The sequence below is a fragment of the Mobula birostris genome, chromosome 5 (genome assembly GCF_030028105.1).
Source record: "Mobula birostris isolate sMobBir1 chromosome 5, sMobBir1.hap1, whole genome shotgun sequence".
NCBI classification, from domain to species: domain Eukaryota; kingdom Metazoa; phylum Chordata; class Chondrichthyes; order Myliobatiformes; family Myliobatidae; genus Mobula; species Mobula birostris.
In genome coordinates, this window is record NC_092374.1 from 136,597,024 (window position 1) to 136,617,699 (window position 20,676).

Below are 20,676 nucleotides of genomic sequence, written 5' to 3' on the forward strand. Positions count from 1 at the left end.
CATCAAGATACCTCTTCAATGTAATGAGGGCTTCTCCCTCCCCTTGACTTCCTTCCAATTTTTGAATAAAAGTAATTATTCTAAACATTTTACTAATTAACTTGGATGAACTCTCTAGTTATCAACAATTCTGATCACTTGAACAAGGCTGATCATAATTTTATACACCTCAACTAAAATGCCTCTGATATCGACCGTTTCATGGAAAATGTCAACCTAGCCAGTTTTCCATTGTGTGTGTGAATGTATGTATGTGTATGTATGTGTATGACAATATATACACATACACACACATACATACATTACACATTTTTATCCTGTTCTAATGCGAGCTCCCGCTTCTTAAGTTCTATGCATTAGCCATAATTGTACATACTCTGAACATGTTTTCCAAAATCAGCTTGGCAAGAATAGGCAAAGGATGATGGTATAAGGTGTTTTTCGGCTTGGAAGCTTGTGGTGCATTGCAGGGATCAGTGCAGCAACACACACAAAATGCTTGCGGAACTCAGAAATTCAGGCAGCAACTATAGCAGGGACTAAAGAGTCACCATTTTGGACTGAGGCCCTTCAGCAGGACTGGAAAAGAAGGGGGCAGAAGCCAGAATAAGAAAATGGGGGGAGGGGAAGGTGTACAAGCTGACAGGTGATAAGTGATCCCAGGTGAGGGACACAGGGGTGAACTAAGAAGCTGATGGGAGATAGATGGTAGAGGTAAAGGGCTGAAGAAGAAGGAATCTAGTAGGAGAGGACAGCGGACTGGGGAAGAAAGGGAAGGAAGAGGGAACCAGAGGAGGTAAGGAAAAGAGTGGTGGGGGGGGGGTAACCCAGAATGGGGAACAGAAGAAGAGTGGAGGAGGGAGGGTGGAGAAATTACCATTTGTAGTAGCATTTCTATTCCCACATTCCTGAACAGTTCTTTAGTGAAATTCAGGGATCAATGCTGTAGGTCATGTTGAAAAACTTTTTTGAGGGGGTAAAGCGATGCCTCTAATGATGATATTCCCATGGGTGCAAGGGCATGTGACTACCCTCCCATGCCAATGAAATTAATAAGGCATAAAAGTCACCAGAGTATCAATGTCACTTTGCCAAATAGTGCACAATGTGGCTGCAACTGCCAGAAAAGAGCTGGTGACTAGTGGATCCAGAGGTGATGCTAAACTTTAACCTTCTAGTGTGATGGTTTTTTTTTGCCTTGGCTCGGTTGGAACTAACAAAGCCATGAAAGTCTTTGTTTTCTGAGAGCCAGCTTACAGTTTATTATACCTGCCAAAAAATGTCAGTCACAGCAGATTGAACACATCAATAAGATGTCTTTAACTATGGTTTTCCGTCTATGGTCACAAACAAGTCATAATTTCTGGGAATGATAGATCTTTCTGTTGCTGAACAGGTGGTATTCCCTTTTGGAGATCCTGTTGCTACAAAGGTGGAAGTTTGCCTGTCACAGAGCACTCCCTACTATTGAGGCAAATCCATTACTTGTGGCTAGTTCCCTTGATTTGATATATTTTGGTTGCTTGGTTCTTCCATTATGTGGACATGGATATGGAACTGCTAAAACCTTTCTTTACCTCCACTGAGCACAGTTACCACCTGCTCCTTGGGCTGGTTAAGGATGATGCAACACCCTGGGAAAGGTTTCACTGCTAATGCAATGGTCTTTCTGTAGAAGCAGTGTTTAGGTAATGGTTAGAGATAGAGTGCTCTGGAATGTGAGCTGGATCTTTTGTTCGGCACGAGATGGAGCGAGAAGATGCTGGAGAGAACCTGTTGTAGGATATGACCCCGAGAGGAGATTGTGATCGATGGAGCCAGGTGCCGAGATTGACTGAGGATTGGTGAACTGAGCTCCAACTGGTGCACATTTGACTGTTTAATTATAAAGGCCCCCTTTTGTTTTTTTTATTCCTTTTCTTTACTAACCCTCCAGTTAAGATTCATAAATTCAATTCCTTTAATCGTATGCAGTGTGCTGTCTGTTGTTTCTTGGCACTGAGCTGTAACAGGGTTGCAAATTACACAGCATTCACACAAACCGGGGTTTGGGATGGGAGAGTCGTCACCATCTCACGGGTTTGGCAGGACTGGAGTGTGTCTTCTCAGCCAAGGAAACCAGCGGGGTTTCAATGAGTCATATGATGTGGAAGTTATGATGATAAACTCAGAAGAGCACAGTAAGTAAGGGGGAACCATGTGCACTTGCAGGTAGTGAGGAAGATTAAGGTCAGTAGGAACCCATTTAACCTTTTGAACCTGTCCTACGCTCCAATAAAATCAATGACTTACCTGCAGTTGGAAATGGGGTCAAAAGAGGAGGAGGTGTCTTTCTATAATGAAATAAACTTAAGATGTGAATGAAACTTTTCAACTTTGTCCTGTTTACTGTGATATCACTCCGGAGAAACACTGTATCATTTCTTAATGCATGTATGCATTTCTAAATGACGATAAAAGAGGACTGAGTGTTCTCATCATCTAAAATGTAAACTAGATGAAAGATGAGTGTGCAGGTAACAGAGGTTGGAAGGAAATAGCTGCATGGATGGTTTCAATGTTATTGATAATGAAGTCCAGGGAGCTGCCTGTCATTCTTCACTCCCTATAACATATACAGAAAGCTTAAACACTGCTGCAAAATAAAATTGCACATCTACTGACAACACAAATTGAAATGATAGGAACCTTTATTTGACTATTTGATACCAGAAAATAACATATCATATCACATAATGTTACATGGTCATATGACAGTTTGTGCACTGTAAACAAATAAACAAAATCATCAACCTAAGGCTGTTCACTCACCATCATAAAATAACTTTAGATCATACGATCTAGTTTCTGCATCATGATTCGGCGTTGATGACATAATACAATGCATATTAAACTTTAATTTTAGAAATATTACAGATCTTGATAAATATCATTCTTCCTGAGTGTTCAAGGAAGTATTTAGAAAATTAAGGCTAATATGTGACCAAATGGAGATTACAAGTAGGTTTATGTCAAACATTTGCACTTAGTAATATGGCAGAACTTTATTGGTTAAAAACAAAATCAGTGAAAAAGCTGATTTGAGTAAAATGCACTGAAAAGAGCTTCCTACTCATATCGGCTTTATCAATGAGAAAAGTGAAGAGAGGTATTTCACCGCTAATGACAATGTGAAATAACTAAAAATTGCACTATGTTCTCAGACTATACCACTACCTGCATAGAGAGTAAAGACATACACACTTGACATTATATCCAGAGCCTGATAATATTGTAGGATGAAGCTTCAAAGGCTTTGGTGTCTCAAAACAGAATTTTATTCTTGCAGAAAGCTTTATAAATCCCAAAGGATAGCTTAGCCTTCATGAGGCCATTCAACCCAAGTGACCTCTGAATCCATCGCATTCCATTACTTGGTAAGTTGAAGAAAATTATGTTTACCATCATGGTCCTTATGTGAAACACTGGACCACATCCTTCACAATTAATGTTTAGATAGTCTTTTAACCATAAACAATGAATAGCCAGTGTGGATAATGAATTCTCAAAACAGATGTTACCTAAGTATTAACTTATACAGTAAAAATGCTGCAGTTCCACCTTGCATATTAATTCCCTACAGGGCTGTTTGTTTTATCCGTCCTTCCGTTCGCTTTTCAATGTTAAGTTACAAAACCAGGCTAATTTTTCAATAGATAATTAAGACTCATATTCACCTTAGTCTTGGACATTCCACACATCTGAACAGAAAGCAGTTGATTTATTTTAAATGGATGAAGGTCTATTGATGAACTTTAATTTGGATGTTAAATAGCAATATTTTATAGAAAGAATACAGATGAAATTGTTGTGTCATTGTTTTTTGTTGAAAATCAAAATCATACTCAAATTTGTGATTCTGACTTTGCTACAGATTATAGAAAAAATCTTTTTTTTGCATTCATACACAGATACATTAACAATTATTTGCTCTTAATATAAATAAAAAAGTACATTAATTATAGTGAAGTAGGTGTGCCCAGCAGTTTCATGTATAGTCACAAGAACAAGGGAGTCATCAAACTTCTGTCCCATGCAAATCACAAATCAGCATGTTACTAAAAACTATTTAAAGTATTCTGTGCTCATGAAAATATAAAAACTGTATTTAAAAATCCAAATCTAAATGAAGATATCATGGACAGATGTTCCCATGGATCTCTAGAGAATGCAGGAAACAAGAAAAAATTCACTGTTTTAATAATTCCATTCCATTTTTCAGATAAATTAGCAATCCAACTCATTTAATTTCATAAAGATTTCCACAGCATTATTTTCTTATAAGAGTGTAGAATTTTGACCTCATTTGCTTGTAACAATGGAATTTAATTTCAGCGATGGAATACAAGCAGTCACTCCTATACTGCACATTTTGTGTAAATGATTGCAGACAACCTTCCATTCCCAGCACTTTTTAACCTTACATTCTATATAATACATCTTAGACTAGCCAGCTTTCTATACTTCCGAGAGCACAGGAAAAACAGTTCATGAAACAATTTGACATTTTTTTTCTCGAATTGTTTTTTTAACATTCTAGTTATCTATGCTAAAGATTGGATAATTCTTTATCCCAAAGTCTACAAACTATTATTTTATAACAGTGGAGCAACTAATCTTTATAACCTTGGTTGTGACTGAACGTCTTCAGCTTGTTGGAATGTCAATTTGAATTCCATTTTTCACCCACCCTTTGAAATTAAAAGAAAACTGCATGTCTACATCAGACTATTAAGCAAATACTTGTCAACTGTGGAATTCAAATGTTTTAAATAAATCCTATTCTAGTCCTGAATCCAATGCACAGAAGGAAATTCATACCCTTAAATATTTGCCTCACAGGATTTACTGTGGAATCTTCTGCTTTGTTCCCTTTCCTCAGACGTTTTAATGATAGAATTTTGGAACTAAGTAAGTTGATATGTAATTGGCTGTAGCACCAATTATGTTCTGAGCCTTATCCACCCATGGTTATATTCATTAATTATTTTGCCATTTGTATTTAAACTGCAAGAGTGATTGACAGCATTTGAGTATTTTAGCCAGCAGAATCTTTTAATATTTCTGAACAGAAGCAATATTTGCATCACAAAGTTTAAATCAGTTAGCTCTTTGGCTGAAATAAAAACACTAAATAAAATAAATTGATATTGTGAGATATTCTGACAGACTAAATATGACAAAACGAGGGTAGAAAGTTACCCCTGGTCCCATGTGCTAAATGAATTGTCTGCTCATATTATTCATGTTACAGTAGGTTATATATGGTATTCCTGCTTTTGGAATTTGATTCCATTAACTTCAATGTAATTCTTATTTACCCTTGCTACTTACAGGAGAGTCACTATCTAGGGAACAAAGATTTCACAATACTAATGCAAGTTTGTTCTATTGACTCGATTGGACTGTCTAAATGGGTGGTGAAAGTAATGTCAATAGTAATTATTGGAAGGAATTCTGCTTGGAAAAAAAATCTGCAGAACTATTTGTAAAGACAAAGGAGTGGAAATAACGGAAAGCTTTCAAGATATGGCACAGGTACAATGAGCCAGTGTCCCCCTGTTCTGTTTTGTTCTTTAATTCTCTAGCACAATAAAATGATCAGAACACAAGAAGTTGTTCAAAATTTTTCGAGGAGAATGACTCTAGATGTGTTCAGCATAAAAAACATTAAACAATTTAAGATCATAGTTTACTCACAAAAATAACACTTAATTGCACCATTTCATCTTTGATGTAATTGTTTGGAGTATGAAGGATGCAGTTACGTTCAAATAATCTGACATTCGAAATAATCTTTGGTTCAGCACATTTTCCCATAGTTCAAAGCTATGTTATCAACATCATATCAGGAACATGTACACATCTTGAAAGCCCCATAATGTGTTCAAAGTGCTGAAGGGCATGGATTTTTATTTTGTCTTTAATGGTACATGTTGTGACTACAAAACTCTAGGATTTTCCCCTAGACTCTTTGTCAGGAACAGAAGCTCTGTATCACTATTACAGATTTACTGTACCTCTGTCACAGAATGTATCAGAGAGAAAAACCCATACACATGTCAGACAATCTCTCTAGTTGTAAGTGATGCAGACATTGACCAATTGCATTAAATACTGGTGTTTCAACAGTGTGAATGTTCCAGGACTAAAATTGTGCTGAGCATTGGAGATACAATAACATGCAGGTAATGTAATTACATTTAAACCCTGAGCTAATACCTCAAGTTATCTGTATTTTAATGTAGCAACCGATGACTAGTGCTAGGATGAAAATTTGAAAATAAAATAAGAATTTCACTTTTTGGAGATTTTCAGATGGCTTGCAGTACCACTTTGCAGAGGAGCAAAGCAACAAACAAGTGGAGAAGCGTTAGGGAAAATCAGGCGCACTAGTATCACTCAATCAAAATCAGCAGCAAAAATCCAGGAAAGGGAAGCTAATCATATACTTCAACATGAAGGTCAGAGCTCAATCTTCCTGGATCTTTCTTCTGCTGTGATTGGCAAAATGACTCATTTTTTTAATTATTTGTATATTAATAAATTCCATCAGTGTCTACCAGAAATCATGTAGTTTTCAAATACTTGTATAGTCACTTGTTCTCTAGGCTCTATAATACTCCAATATTTCCATTTTATAGCTAGTTTTAAATGCACCTGCCCACAAAACATTTTTCTTATTTTCTAAAAGACAACCTGAATAAAGTTGTCGGATGGATGAGGCAAACTGTGCTATTAAACTACCAGCCTTCTTGAATCATATAACTACTGCTGTAACTGAATTTCATTGTACATCGATGTCACTGTAGCGATACAATAGATACACCATTTTGCAGCATTCTTTTCACTTTGTGGTAACTGTAAAAGTAAAACTTAGATTTAAAATCTTACTTAGTGTACAAATCAAAAGTTTTCATTGAATCTCATTTTTGTTCGGTGCATAAAATAAGCAGAAAGGATGATGAATCCGGAAACAGTCCCAACTGCAGGCAAGTAACTTTCAGGGTGTTTTTTTTTTCTTTCTCTGTGAGGTCTGAGTCTTGCACTTGTAGACTGTACCTGAATGGCACCTGGTGGTCTTTGGATAAAATGGCAACAGGCTGCAGTGTCTCTTTCTGCTTTAAAACTGGTACCATTCCAAGATGGAGCTGTGTGTTTGATGATATATCCAAAAGTAAAATGGTGTTTGTTCTTTAGTGTCTCTATTGCATGTCACCGATTATCTCCACTGTCTTTGTAGTACCAGGAGTAGAAAGATGACAAGTGTGGACAGCCAATGCAGGCAGGGTCTGACTGCTGCGGAACCTGATGGCTCAATCTTCTTTGGCCCTGGTGGAGCCTCAGTGGTTGAAAAGTCAAATTCTGGAGGACACATTTCATCAGTGCAGCCACTACCACTGCCTGAGCCACTTGCCTCGTCAACTGAAAAGAAAAATGTTTCCAGTGAAAATTAAATATTTAAGCTGAATAACCTCCTATAAAGCTTGGCCTGAAAGTCTTTGGAACTTTTGCTGTTCTGATGATAGTCATTAATGCCAGCTACTAAGAATAAAAAACATCAGAACACTTGATCACAATAGCAATGGCAGTTTGGACTGGGGCCAGAATATGGGCTTGTAAAATTAGAGAGAGGTTTTTTAAATTAACAAAGTATGATCTTTCCTTTTATAGAAGGAGTGTCATGGTTTTACCCCCTTCCTTATTTCAATACTCCCAAACAACTCCCAGAACTCTAATAGCATACCAAACTGGAGAACAGATCTTCAGTCTGATTTTAATACTGGTGATGGACATTAACTAATTAAATCATACAGTATGAATGTGTAATATTGTAGCAGTATCAATCACGGCTCATCTCCAAATCAAAGGGTTGTGAGATTCTGCCCTCTTACTAATACTTGAGCATAACATCAAGGTTAACATTGCATGGCAGTCCTGAGGGAGGATAATTAGAAGAGTCACAGAGCAATACAGCATGGAGACAGTCATTTCAGCCCAACTCCATGCCAACCATGGTGCCCACCAAGCTAGTCCCATTTGCCCACATTTGGCCCATATCTCTCTGACCACTCCTAATGAAAGGGCAAGTAGGTAATTGTGCTGCCTTTTTGTGAAGATATAACCAAAACTACATTTACACATTCAGATGCATTTAAAGATCCCTAAGCACTCTTTTGAAGTACAGGAAGAGAGCTATCCTTAGTAACCTGTTTAATATTTATTCCTTATCCAATATCACAAAATTTGGTTACCTGGTCACTATCTGAATACTGTTTATGGGAGCTTGCTATGCATAAAATGGCTGCTGTATTGTGAAAGGCACAACAGCAATAAAAACACTTTATGATGTGTAAAATTCTTCAAGAAAGCTTGATGTTGTGAAGGATATTAAACTTATGAACAGCAGAAACACTCATCTGACTAGGAAACTCTAGATTTGTGCTTCTTAACTTTAATTAACGTAAATACTGTCCAGCAACGTCCCCCACCCATGTGCACAATAAATTAATCTTTGATGAATCTTGCAATCGAGCTGATTAGTTTTCTCTGATTGCCCTTTCTGCTTTCTTCCTTGAATATCGATCCAAATATTTCCCTCCCTCTTCAGTCTTGGGGTATCATTAAGCCTTTGGAAAATAACAGCTACTACCTCCACCGTTTGCTCTCAGCTTGTAAAGTATCTGAAGGCTGGGCCACTTTTCCACACTGGCTTCATTATCTGAAGGCTGGGCCACTTTTCTACATTGGCCCAGTTACCTTTTTCTGCAGCTGTATTTATGTTCAAAACTTGCTCTTACTTAAAAAGGAAGTCATGCTGAAGGATGCATACAATTCAAAAAAGCATCATCGTGACAATGGTATGTTACAGTCAGACTTTAAAAAAGATTATTTTGTGAACTGAAGGTTATTCACACTTGATGTGAATATATTATGATGAGGATTCATTCTGCCCACTTTCACTGATAGTAGGGAACATTGCCCATCGGAAACAAGTACCTATTCATACTAATGCTGGAAAAATATGACCAGCAGATAACAAACCTTTCCCATTATTAAATGTGTCACTGTTTCATTTTTTAGTGGGAGAGTAGTTGTAATAGGAATTGATATATTATGTATTGTGCCCAGTCTGTTTGCATAAATTGTGATTTTTGTCATTTTGAAATACATTTTGTCAAATAAAACAATTGGTTTACATCACTGAAATGGTGAAAGCCATGAACATATGGGGCAGATTAGGAAAGGTGTCAGATCTGTGAATAGGAAAATCTTCTAACTAATGTTACAGATACTGGAATAAAATGAGTGAGTTCCATCCTCCTACTGAAGGCCAGTTCAGCTTGTTATTTTTCCTTGGTCAAACTCTGTGTTAGCACACAGTTTTCTGATCCAAAGAGTTATTATTTTTGCATATTTTGCTATTCATAGTTCCACATTTTCTAATTCCTACTTCCCTTGTGAATCCTGATTTCCATTTCTTTTCATAGAGTCTTGTAGCAATACAGCACTGATACAGGCCACCTGGTCCAACAACTCCATACCAACGACAGTGCCCACCCATCTAATCCCAATATCCTGTGTTCGGCCAATATCCTTCAAAGCCCTGACGCTACATGTACCTATCCAAGTGCCTCTTAAGTGATACTAGTGTACTTGCCTTAATCACTCTCTCTGGCAGATCATTCTGTATATTCACTCTGCATAAAAATATTGCCCCTCAAGTCTCTTTCAAATCTTTGTCCATTACACTAAATCTCTGACCGCTAGTTTTGGACACCCCTCCTCTGGAGAAAAGACTGCTACCGTCCATCTTATCTATGCCTTCATGATTTTATAAACCTCAATAAGGTTGCCCCTCATTATCCAGAGTTTCAAGGAATGAAGACCCAGCTTGATCTACCTCTCCCTATAAATCAGACACTCTAGTCTTGGCAACATTCTTACAAGTCTCTTCTGCACTTGTTTAACCATGTCTTTCCTAACACAGGGTGAGTAAAACTATATACAGCACTCCAATTGGGGTCCTCACCTATGACTTGTGCAGCTGCAGTAAATTATCCAACACGTGCTCAGTGCTCTGACTGATGAAAGCCAACGTGCTAAATGCCTTTTTCATCACCCTATCCATCTGTGGCACCACTTTCAACAAACTATGCATTTGTACACCTGGATCCCTCTATTCTAGTACAACCCCTACCATTCACAGTAAAAGTCCTTTGCTTGTCTGACTATCCAAGTTGCATCACCTCATGCTTATCTGTATTGAAATCCATTGCCCACTTGTTGACCCACTTTCCTAACTGATCAAGACCCCCTTCTTCACTAACAACAGCACCTATCTAGCCTTGTGCATGTGCATCCAAGTAATCTATATAAATAATGAATAAAAAGTGTTCCCCACAGCTGACCCGTGCAGCACACCACATTTCACTGACCTCCATTCCCAGCAACAACCTTTAACCACCACCCTCTGCTTCCTATCTCTGAGCCAATTTTGAATCCACCTAGCTCTCCCTGGATTTCATGGGACATAAACTTTCAGGCCAGTCTTTTATGTGGGAGCTTATCAGAGTCCAAATAGACAACATTCACTGCCCTACCCTCATCTACCATTTTTGTTACCTCTTCAAAAAATTCTAAAAGGTTCATTATGCACAACTTCACTGCACAAAGCCATGGTGTCTCCTCCTAATTATATTCTGTCTTTCCAAGTGCTGGTAGATCCCTCAGAACTCGCTGAAAAAACTTTCTCACTACTGATGTCAGGCTGAATAGCCTAAGTTCTCCAGATTGTCTTTATTACACTTCTTAACAGATCTACATTAGACACTTTCTGGTCTTTGGGAACTTCATCAGTGGATAATTATGAAGCAAACATTTCCCCATGGGCCTCCCCTCTTTCTCCTCTCGCCTCCCACAAAGTCCAAGGATGCATTTGGTCAAGCCATGGGGATTAATTCACCTTAATACTCTATAATGCTTCAGATACCTCTGCCCTGGTAATATGAATATTCTCCAAAACATCTCCTTACTTGTTTCTCTTGCCTTTTGAGCAATTATCATTTTTTTCCTCAGTAAACACTGAGAGAATTACTTGCTAAAAATCCCACCCACCTCAAGCCATTCCTCGGTCTCTCAGATTCAGATCCCCACAGAACATAAATGCTGTTTTAAAAAGGCATTGATTAAGACATGGGTGTATAATGAAAGTAACAACACCTGATCTCAACAGGCTGTCTTCATGACCTGCAGCCCAATTCAGAAGTTGTGACTATGGCTATCGATTTGACATGTGCATTACAGTGTTTTTGGAACCCAAGAGATGAACAAATTTTGACCAGTAGAAATAGATCCTCCCATTTACTCTTATCTATGATTGAAGATTGTGCTTACTTGAATCTTGGAAGTTTACATCATTGCCATTATAGGCATTTTTCAGTTTGTTTGTCATCACTCGAAGTGCCATGATTTGCTGACGAATCATTGTGTCTGGTCTAGTGATGTCCACTTCTACTTCTGGGTTGTTAATCTGATTAGTTAGACCGTCATTCATTATTTCAGGCAAGTACCTGCAGATTTGAATTATTGCAATATATAACTTGGGATTACAGAGCACTGCGATTGATTGATATGACACATTTACTCCAAAGCCGATTACCTGATTTTATAATGAAAATAACATTTAAATGCTCTTCTGTAAATAGCATACACAAATAAAAGGTCTTCATTTGTGTATAGCAAAGAAAGAAACCAGTAATCTAACAGCATAATCTTATTTAAATTAAAATTACAGCTTACTCTCTGTAAAAGTCAAATCATAAAATATGTAGAGATTTTATCAAATAAATTTCTACCTCTCTCTGGTTATCAGAAAATTTAGATTGAATATTGCAATTTGGAGATGTATAACAAAGTATTTCATACATCATTTACTTAAACCAATTATGTTACAATGATGCACATCTGCAATTCCTTTTCAATAGACCCATTATGTAAAAGAAAATGGTATTGCCTTCTGAAAATTTACACCTCAATTTTTTTGCTAAAATAGTATATTTAAATAAATTTAAATTAACACATTTAAATACTCCATAAAATAGAAAAGAAACAGCAAATACTATTCACATCTACATTCATCACCTTGTCAATGGACATTAAGATTATAATTGAAGAGCCTTTAGAAGTGGATTATGAACAATTTATAACAACCAAATGACACAAAATCACTTCCGATATTTCACTCCAGCTCATTTCTTTTTAACTGTTTTTACAAAACTGGTGACTCTGCAAGATAAAAGGAAGCAACTAATGATAAACCAACTAAAATTCAATCACATCAAAAATTACCTAGACACAACAGGTTTACATTTATTAATATCTGGAAAAGCCTGAGCTTAAACTCCTCCCTCAGTGCCATCACAAAGCTGGCCTGTTTTGATCACATAGATTTGAAACTCTAAATTTGAAATGGAATGTAACCCATCTTCAGATAGAAACTGAAAGTACATGATGAGTCTGATTCATAGTGGTGCATAAACACTGCAGATTTACATCATAATGTTAATTTGAAGCAGAAGACCATTAATACTAATTATGGTGTATGCTTCAAATTTGATCCCAAGATCTGATGCCCAAAAATTAAAATTTAATCCCAGTGTAACCTCCACAGACAACTGCTGTTCAGTAGGTGGCTTCTCCAATAATATCTTCCAAAAAGTGGAGGTGGAGCTTACTGTCCTTACCTCTGATTTTGATGACACCAGAAAGACCTGCTATAATATGTGGTCAGTAGCACATTGCTCATTTATATTCTGAGTCAATCTGGAAGCCTTTTGTTCATTGTTTCTTTAATCAGAGTTTGTAGATTTTGTTCAAATTTAGGATTAAGGTACTTTTTGAAAGACAGGATATAAATTGACAAGGTGAAACTCTGCAAACCCATAAAATCTGTCAGGTTTGGCAAAAAGGCTAAAATCAGGAGGAAGGCTGTGAGGGCAGAGGATTCATTATACTGAAGATGAGATGCACTAAACATTGATTATTGCCTTTACTGGAAATTAAGTGAGTACACAGGTTAGAATCCATTGAACCCTTGGGACATTGATGTCTCAACTGAATGCAGGACAATGTTGGAAAAGTCTCTGTGAAAACCTGCAGAGCAAGTATCACCAATGGTTGTCACTTTGTGATACATTCATGTGAATTGCAAATGAACTTAGAGTTTATTTTGACTCTAACAGGAACATGTGATTGAAATAAAAATAATGTACAACTCCCCACTTAGTTTAGCAAAATATTGAGTTGTGGGTTGAATCTAATTATTCATCTTGAAATAACATTGTCATCATCATGCATTTTCAAGGTGAAACTAATTGGCTCATTTAAGATTTATTGTGATGACATTGTACATTTGACAATTCTCAACTCCATCTTTACACCAGCTATATTCAGCAGCTGCCAACACCCAGTATGGCCACCAGTGAGTGAAATAGCTGGAATCATATGCCAGATGCTGATTCCTAATGCTAATCAGATGGGAAGGTGTCATCTACAGTATCTCACCTGCCTTTGGTGTGTCCATTCCAGCATTCTTCTTCATCAGACACACCAGCTGTCACCTTATCATCATTACAGATGTTATAAGGCAGTGTGGACCAGAACTTCTTAGCCAGCTTCAGTTTCTCCTTAATGTCAGTGACCTTAGAAGTAACAAGAGTAAAGGGCAATTTAATCGACTTTGTCAACAAATGAAAATTAAGAAATTAAAGATAAAGTTACAACAGCCATCAATAAATCAATCATTTTTCACATAGAAGCTCTGAATAATCTTTGCTTTTTATCTTAAGGCTAATCATTCCCTTTGGTAATACATTATTTAATTCAAATTATATGAAAGATATGCAGGAAAATATGTTTAAAATATCCTTTCCATGTAACTTTTTTAAACTATAATTTTATGTAGTTCAACCTTTCTGTCTATATTTGGCCTCAATAATGATATTCAGTGAAAGATTCAGCTGCCTTTACAAACAAGGGAATAATCAACATTGTTCAGGGAAACAATCATTTATCTCATAATGCAGTACACCCAATACTTTATCTGACCACAATACCTGTCTATATTAATCCTGACCCCAGTGTCCATGCTGGCCACACTCGCCATCTATACTAATCCTGACCCCAGTGTCCATGCTGGCCACAATCGCCGCCTATATCAATCCTGACCCCAGTGTCCATGCTGGCCACAATCACCGCCTATACCAATCCTGACCCCAGTGTCCATGCTGGCCACAATCGCCGCCTATACCAATCCTGACCCCAGTGTCCATGCTGGCCACGATCGCCGCCTATACCAATCCTGACCCCAGTGTCCATGCTGGCCACAATCGCCGCCTATACCAATCCGGACCCCAGTGTCCATGCTGGCCACGATCGCCGCCTATACCAATCGGGACCCCAGTGTCCATGCTGGCCACGATCGCCGCCTATACCAATCCGGACCCCAGTGTCCATGCTGGCCACAATCGCCGCCTATACCAATCCGGACCCCAGTGTCCATGCTGGCCACAATCGCCACCTACACCAATCCGGACCCCAGTGTCCATGCTGACCACAATCGCCACCTACACCAATCCGGACCCCAGTGTCCATGCTGACCACAATCACCACCTACACCAATCCTTGACCCCAGTGTCCATGCTGACCACAATCACCACCTACACCAATCCTGACTCCAGTATCCATGCTGACCACAATCCCCATCTATACCAATCCTGCTTGCCTCATGAACACACATGGTGGCCGATATTTCATGGCCAATTGTTTCAATTTATCTAAAACAACTGAGTGTTCACATTTTTCCTAATACCAGATAATTTCAAAAATTGAAAGAGAAAAGGAGAAAGATCTTTCATTCCTAGGGATTGGTTTTCATTCAATATGTGACTGACACAATCTCCGCAGAGCTGCATAGTAACTGGACCAAGTAAAGCAACTGTGGTCTCCAGGAAAGGCCAAGGTGATCATCAGCAAGATATGATCTATCATCTCACTGCCCATCCATCATTATCTTAGCTCAAAGTTCAAAGTAAATTAATTGTCAACGTCGGTAAACCATGGACAATCTTGCAAACCATAGGAACACAATAGAATCCATGAGTAAACCATACGCAATAAAGACTGACAAACATCTGATTTCAGAAAAAAGAACAAATCATAGAAATAATACAAAAAGTTTACAAATAATATATTGAACCTGAAAGTGAGTCCACAGGCTATGGGACAGTTCAGTGCTGAGGAAAGTGAAGGTGAGTGAAGGCTGTGGAACAGTTCAGTACAGAGGCAAGTAAAGCCAGTCCTGGAGCCCGATGCCTGCTTCTGAATGTGGCAGCGTGGAACCCAATACTCCTGCACCTCCCGCTCATTGGGAGTAGTAAGAAGAGAGGGAGACATGTACAATGCACGCAGACGGGATGGACCCAGCTGGGGCGGGGGGGTTCTTGTCTGCCGTGGATAGGTGGGCTGAACACCGGTTTGCTTTCTGCTCCTGGGCCTCAATGTTTCAATCTGGCTCAGTGCTTTAACTGGCTCGGAGTTGTGGGGTTAAACACTGGCTCGACTTCTGCTCTCAGGCCTCCACGCTTTAATCTGGCATGAAGTGTGTCCCAGCGATGGTCAGCCCACTGATGGCTGTACCAGCGTTTTCAAGAGTCAGTTCATCGAATCCTTCAGGAGACTGTAAAATCACTAATTGATTTAGATGGTTCAAAAGCACTGCATTTTCTCTGTATCAGTAACAGTGTATTCTCTATTCTGTTATTGTTTTTCCTTTGCTTCTCTCTTAATTACTTATGTATGGAGTGATCTGTCTGGACAGAATGTAGACAAAGCTTTTCACTGCACTGCAATATATGTGATGGTAATAAACCAATTACCAGTTTAACCAATGACACCAGTCATGCTGCCATACGTCACTTCCTAGCGAATCTGAATCACAATCAGGTTGAACATCACTGGCATATATCGTAAAATTTGTTAGCATTGAATTTAGAAATGAAACAAATGAACATGTAGGGATGCATTTTGAAGAAGAAAGATTTTAAAGATAAGAGATTAGCTTTATTTGTCACATGTACATTGAAACATATAGTGAAATGTATCATCTGTGTCAAATCAAATCAGTGAGGATCGTGCTGGGCAGCCCACAGGTGTTGCATTGCTTCCAGCACCAATATAGCATGTCCACAACTCCTTAACCCTTCCTCACCCAAACGTATTTGGAATGTGAGAGGAAGATGAGGCACCCAGAGGAAACCCACACAGTCATGGGGAGAACATACAAACTCCTTACAGGCAGTGGCGGGAATTGAACCTTGATCATGATCGTTGGCGCTGTAAAGAGATGCACAAACCACGAGGCTACTGCGCCGCCCTCTTAACCTGGATGTGAGCTCAGCACGAGGGATGTTGTACAACTCAGAAAGTTTAACTGCAGGGCTCACCTAATTGGAACCATTACTCATAGACTAACTGCTTTTATTTTGAAAAGAGGTCCTAATCACATGTGAAAAGGATTCCCTTTGATCCAGTGGTGCACGTCAGCATATTTTGTTTGAGGGGGACATCCTCGTTGTACTTTTGGACTAGAATGTTGGGCTGTGGTGTGGGAAGGTCAAATTTCTACAGATGTGCCATGGAGAACATTCTGTCTGGCTGGAAGTGCTAATATACAGGATGACACAAAACTGCAGAAGGCTGTAGACTCGGCCAGTTCCATCACAGGCACTAGTCTCCCCACCATCGAAGACATCTTCAAAAGGTGGCACCTCAAGAAGGCAGCATCCCTCATAAAGGACCCTCAACCTCCAGGACAGGGTCCCTTCTCATTACCACCATCAGGGAGGAGGCACAGGTGCCTGAAGATGCACACTTAACATTTTAGTAACAACTTTTTCCCCTCCACCATCGGATTCCTGAACAGTTGATGATCCCATGAACACCACTTCACAACGTATGTCAGTGATACTAAACCTGATTCTGATTCTGAAATAGTGGAGGGAGAGGAGATGGTGCAGGGTTTTATTTTACTGCTCAGCTGGTAGGGTTAGCAGGTAAAACATGCTTGGCACTGCAAGAGCACCTAACCCATGGACCCGACCTCCTGTGAGCTGACTGCCTGTGGCTCAAGTGCAGAGGGTGATAACTTTCTATTCAAATGCACAATAAAAACTTTGGAAAATTGACCACAACCTCTGCATGAACATCTAAAGCATTGTCAAATGGAAGAGCTAGGGCACACGGATTGGTGTAGAGTCAGTTCCTAGCAAAGTAAAGGAGATCTGGCTGAAGATGCCCCCATAGTGGAATCTAGCCTAGGATCTTCATTTAGCTTTCTAATACAGGTTTCCCCCGCCATCCAAAGGTGGAGCGTTCCTATGAAATGGTTCGTAAACTGAAATGTCGTAAAGCAAAGAAGCAATTACCATTTGTTTATATGGGAAAATTTTGTGAGCGTTTGCAGACCCAAAAATAACCTACCAAATCATGCCAAATAACACATAAAACCTAAAATAACAGTAACATATAGTAAAAGCAGGAATGATATGATAAATACACAGCCTATGTAAAGTAGAAATACTTTTCCACAATTATTATTGAACTGTTCTCCGTAGCAAAAATGTCACGCAAGCGCTCTCGGCAGAAAATCTCACGCAAGCGCTGTTGGCAAGAACACCCTCTCCAGTAACCTTTAAGCTATGAAGCTGCCAAATCATACCAAATAACATGTAAAAATACACAGCCTGTATAAAGTAGAAATAATGTATGTACAGTGTAGTATCACTTATGGGAATCGGGAAGACAGCGCCAAGCACACTGATGATGGTGTGTTAGACTGAGCCGTCGGAGTTTGGGTGGTGCAATGGCCCCCACCCTCCAGGCCACCGACCCGATACATTGCCGCGAAGCACGCAGGGGTCCAGCGGTAGCCAGGAGGCACACAGCACATCTTTAAGAAAAAAGCCGAAATAAACAAGCTAATTAATTAGGTGCCGCCCGACATGTAATTGTCAGCCCAGATCAGTGCTGATTTCCGATTGCGTCGTCTCTGGTCTGGGCCGACAATTACATGCCGGGCGGCACCTAATTAACTAGCATGTTTATTTCGGCTTTTTTCTTAAAGATGTGCTGTGTGCCTCCCGGCTACCATTGCATTCTCCGCGAATAGGTATCTGTCCATGGCCTGGGGGTTGTGGTGGTGGGACACTGGGGTGTCATCTTGTCATCATCTGTTTCCATTAGAGCAGGCAGCTCATCTTCTACTATCTCTGCCCGCCTCGATGTCGAAGGTCGAGGTTCGTCGTCTGCTGTGGCTGATGTGGAAGGCTTGCTTGACTGCTGAGCCTCGCACATTTTTCTATCACACAGTTCTTTAATAAGGACTCAAACCATCCTGCAAATATCTCCTAAACCGATGTACCCTTTCAAAATTAACGTCGCACTTTATCATTACTCATTCGGTTTCGATTGTTATCCTTTTTTCTTCCAATTGCATCAGCTCGTCATATGTCAGTTCTTGGTCATGGGATGCCAAAATCTCTTCAACATCATCTTCGTCAGCTTCCACAAGCCAAACTCATGTTGTCCTTACTTCATTCACCACGTTCAAAACGCTTAATTATGTCTAGTTTTACGCTAAGTGTAACACCCTTACGAGTTCTTTCAGGCTTTTCCGATACCTTAGAACTCATCTTGCAAATGGCTGCTTCCAGGCTCATGTTTAAGCAATGCCGGCAAGAATCCAGGGAGGAGCGGTTGCTCGGGGCGCGCGCTGCCTTTTATCGTGCGCTGCTTTTTTTTTTCCGTAACCGTGAAAAAACCTCCTGAAAGCGAAAACAAGGTACTAATGTAGGTCTTTTGTAACAGTGAGGTTTTGTAAAGCAAACGTTCGAAAAGCGGGGGACACCTGTAATTCATTAGGCATCCAATTCCGCCCCCCCCGCCCCCAGTGCCATGAGTGGCAGTAGTGCTAAAGCAGAATGCAAAGCATTGACCGTGTATGCAAAGAAGGAAAAGGCATGGAATGGTTGAATCTTGTAAGTAATTTTTATTATAAATAAAGTTTATTTTGTTAAAAATTCTTTGTGCCACCACCACTGCCTCAACACCATTCTCCAGTACCTCAGGTTCGCGTCTTCTGCCCCAGCAATAGCTTAACACTAATCTGCTGGCCGTATCCTCATTGCCCACGGGTTTGCTGGATGAATCTCTCTTCTAACCATTTCCCTAAACAAACACTGGACATACTTCCACCCTCAGAACTTTGACTCTCCACAGGCTATCTTTTGATGTCAGACTTCCTTTTCCTTTTGCCTCAGTGACATTCTAATCATTGCTCAATGACCACCTTTCCGAAACCTGACTCCACCTACCTCCAACCTGGGTTCAGGCACTAATAACAATACTAGCTGAAGGCCCTCAAAATGCCAGTTTAATACAGTTTTAGAATGAAGGTCACCCATTTCAATTGGAAATGAAGAGAAACTTCTTCTCCAAGAGACAAGAAACATTGTAATTCTCTGCTTCATAGAGCTGTGATTGCAGAGAAAGAGAATGGCAGCTATTTAAATCTTTGAGTTGGGGGCAGCAGGGGCAGCATTACCACTATCTAGGATTGACAGACCTACTCCTACGTCCAATTTTCCTAAATTGGCATCTTTTAGCTGCTTGGCTAATGACTGTAAAAATGAAAGTTGGCAGCGTTAATATAATAGCTAAATTATCCTATTTCCTGTGAGTTTCCTACCTTCAGAATCTACCTCCAGTAAACCATCGTGGAGTTATTCATGGAAAATGTGTTTTTTTTTGATCCAGGTATTTTGCAAGGTAAGTTTTGACCTGACTAAAACCATCCAACTGGGAGACTAAAGTTCAAACTGCAGTATTTTTCCAATTATCACTTTTAATGATCATCTACCAAGTGCTGGAATTCTGCAACTCTTGACCAGTAAATTGATCTAAAGATATGTTCAAAGTTCAAGGAAAAATTATCATCGAAGTAGGTAAATGTTACCATATACTACCTTGAGATTCATTTTCTTGCAGGGGCAGGGACTTACAGGAAAAGTACAACAGATTCTAATGAAAAACAATACATAATCAAAGACTGACAAGGAACCAAGAAGACAAACCATGGAAATAAACAAATACTGAGAACATCACAGCAGATGCCTGAATAAACTTTCCAGACTTTGAACTTAACTTCACATGTGTGACTGTAAAAAAAACCCAAAATGCTAGGGGTGCAGCATTAAGTACATCAAAAGCTATTCAATTTAAAATGAAACTCCAGTTTAATGAAAGACCAGAATCAGTCTGCTTGTACAGAACATCAGTGACTAGGCAGTGCAGCACTGTTCTGAGAAAGCACTGAATGCAAAGTTAGGAACCTGCAGAGAGCACCAGAAACATTCTGCTCATTCCTACATATCACTCTTCTCTTTACTCTTCACCATGTGCTGCCTGGGTTTAGGACATAAAATATATGCACCGAAAAACGAATGGCATATTTGCATATTATTTCACACAACTCCAAAAAAATGCTATTGTGCTGTAGAAAAGCAGGATAACCTGGAA

The 20,676-nt window shown here is 39.3% G+C and overlaps 1 protein-coding gene across 1 annotated transcript in view; it reads right to left on the bottom strand.

Annotated features, from left to right (window-relative positions):
• Positions 1–2,672: 2,672 nt before the first annotated feature.
• LOC140197991 (glypican-6-like) overlaps positions 2,673–20,676 on the bottom strand; it is a 797,317-nt gene continuing 779,313 nt past the window's right edge. Inside the window, exons 7-9 of the mRNA XM_072258749.1 lie at positions 13,606–13,742; positions 11,437–11,612; positions 2,673–7,464 (exon numbers count right to left, since the gene is read on the bottom strand). Of these exons, the coding sequence (XP_072114850.1) occupies positions 7,262–7,464; positions 11,437–11,612; positions 13,606–13,742 (516 nt within the window). The 3' untranslated portion in view covers positions 2,673–7,261. The remainder of the gene's footprint in view (positions 7,465–11,436; positions 11,613–13,605; positions 13,743–20,676) is intronic.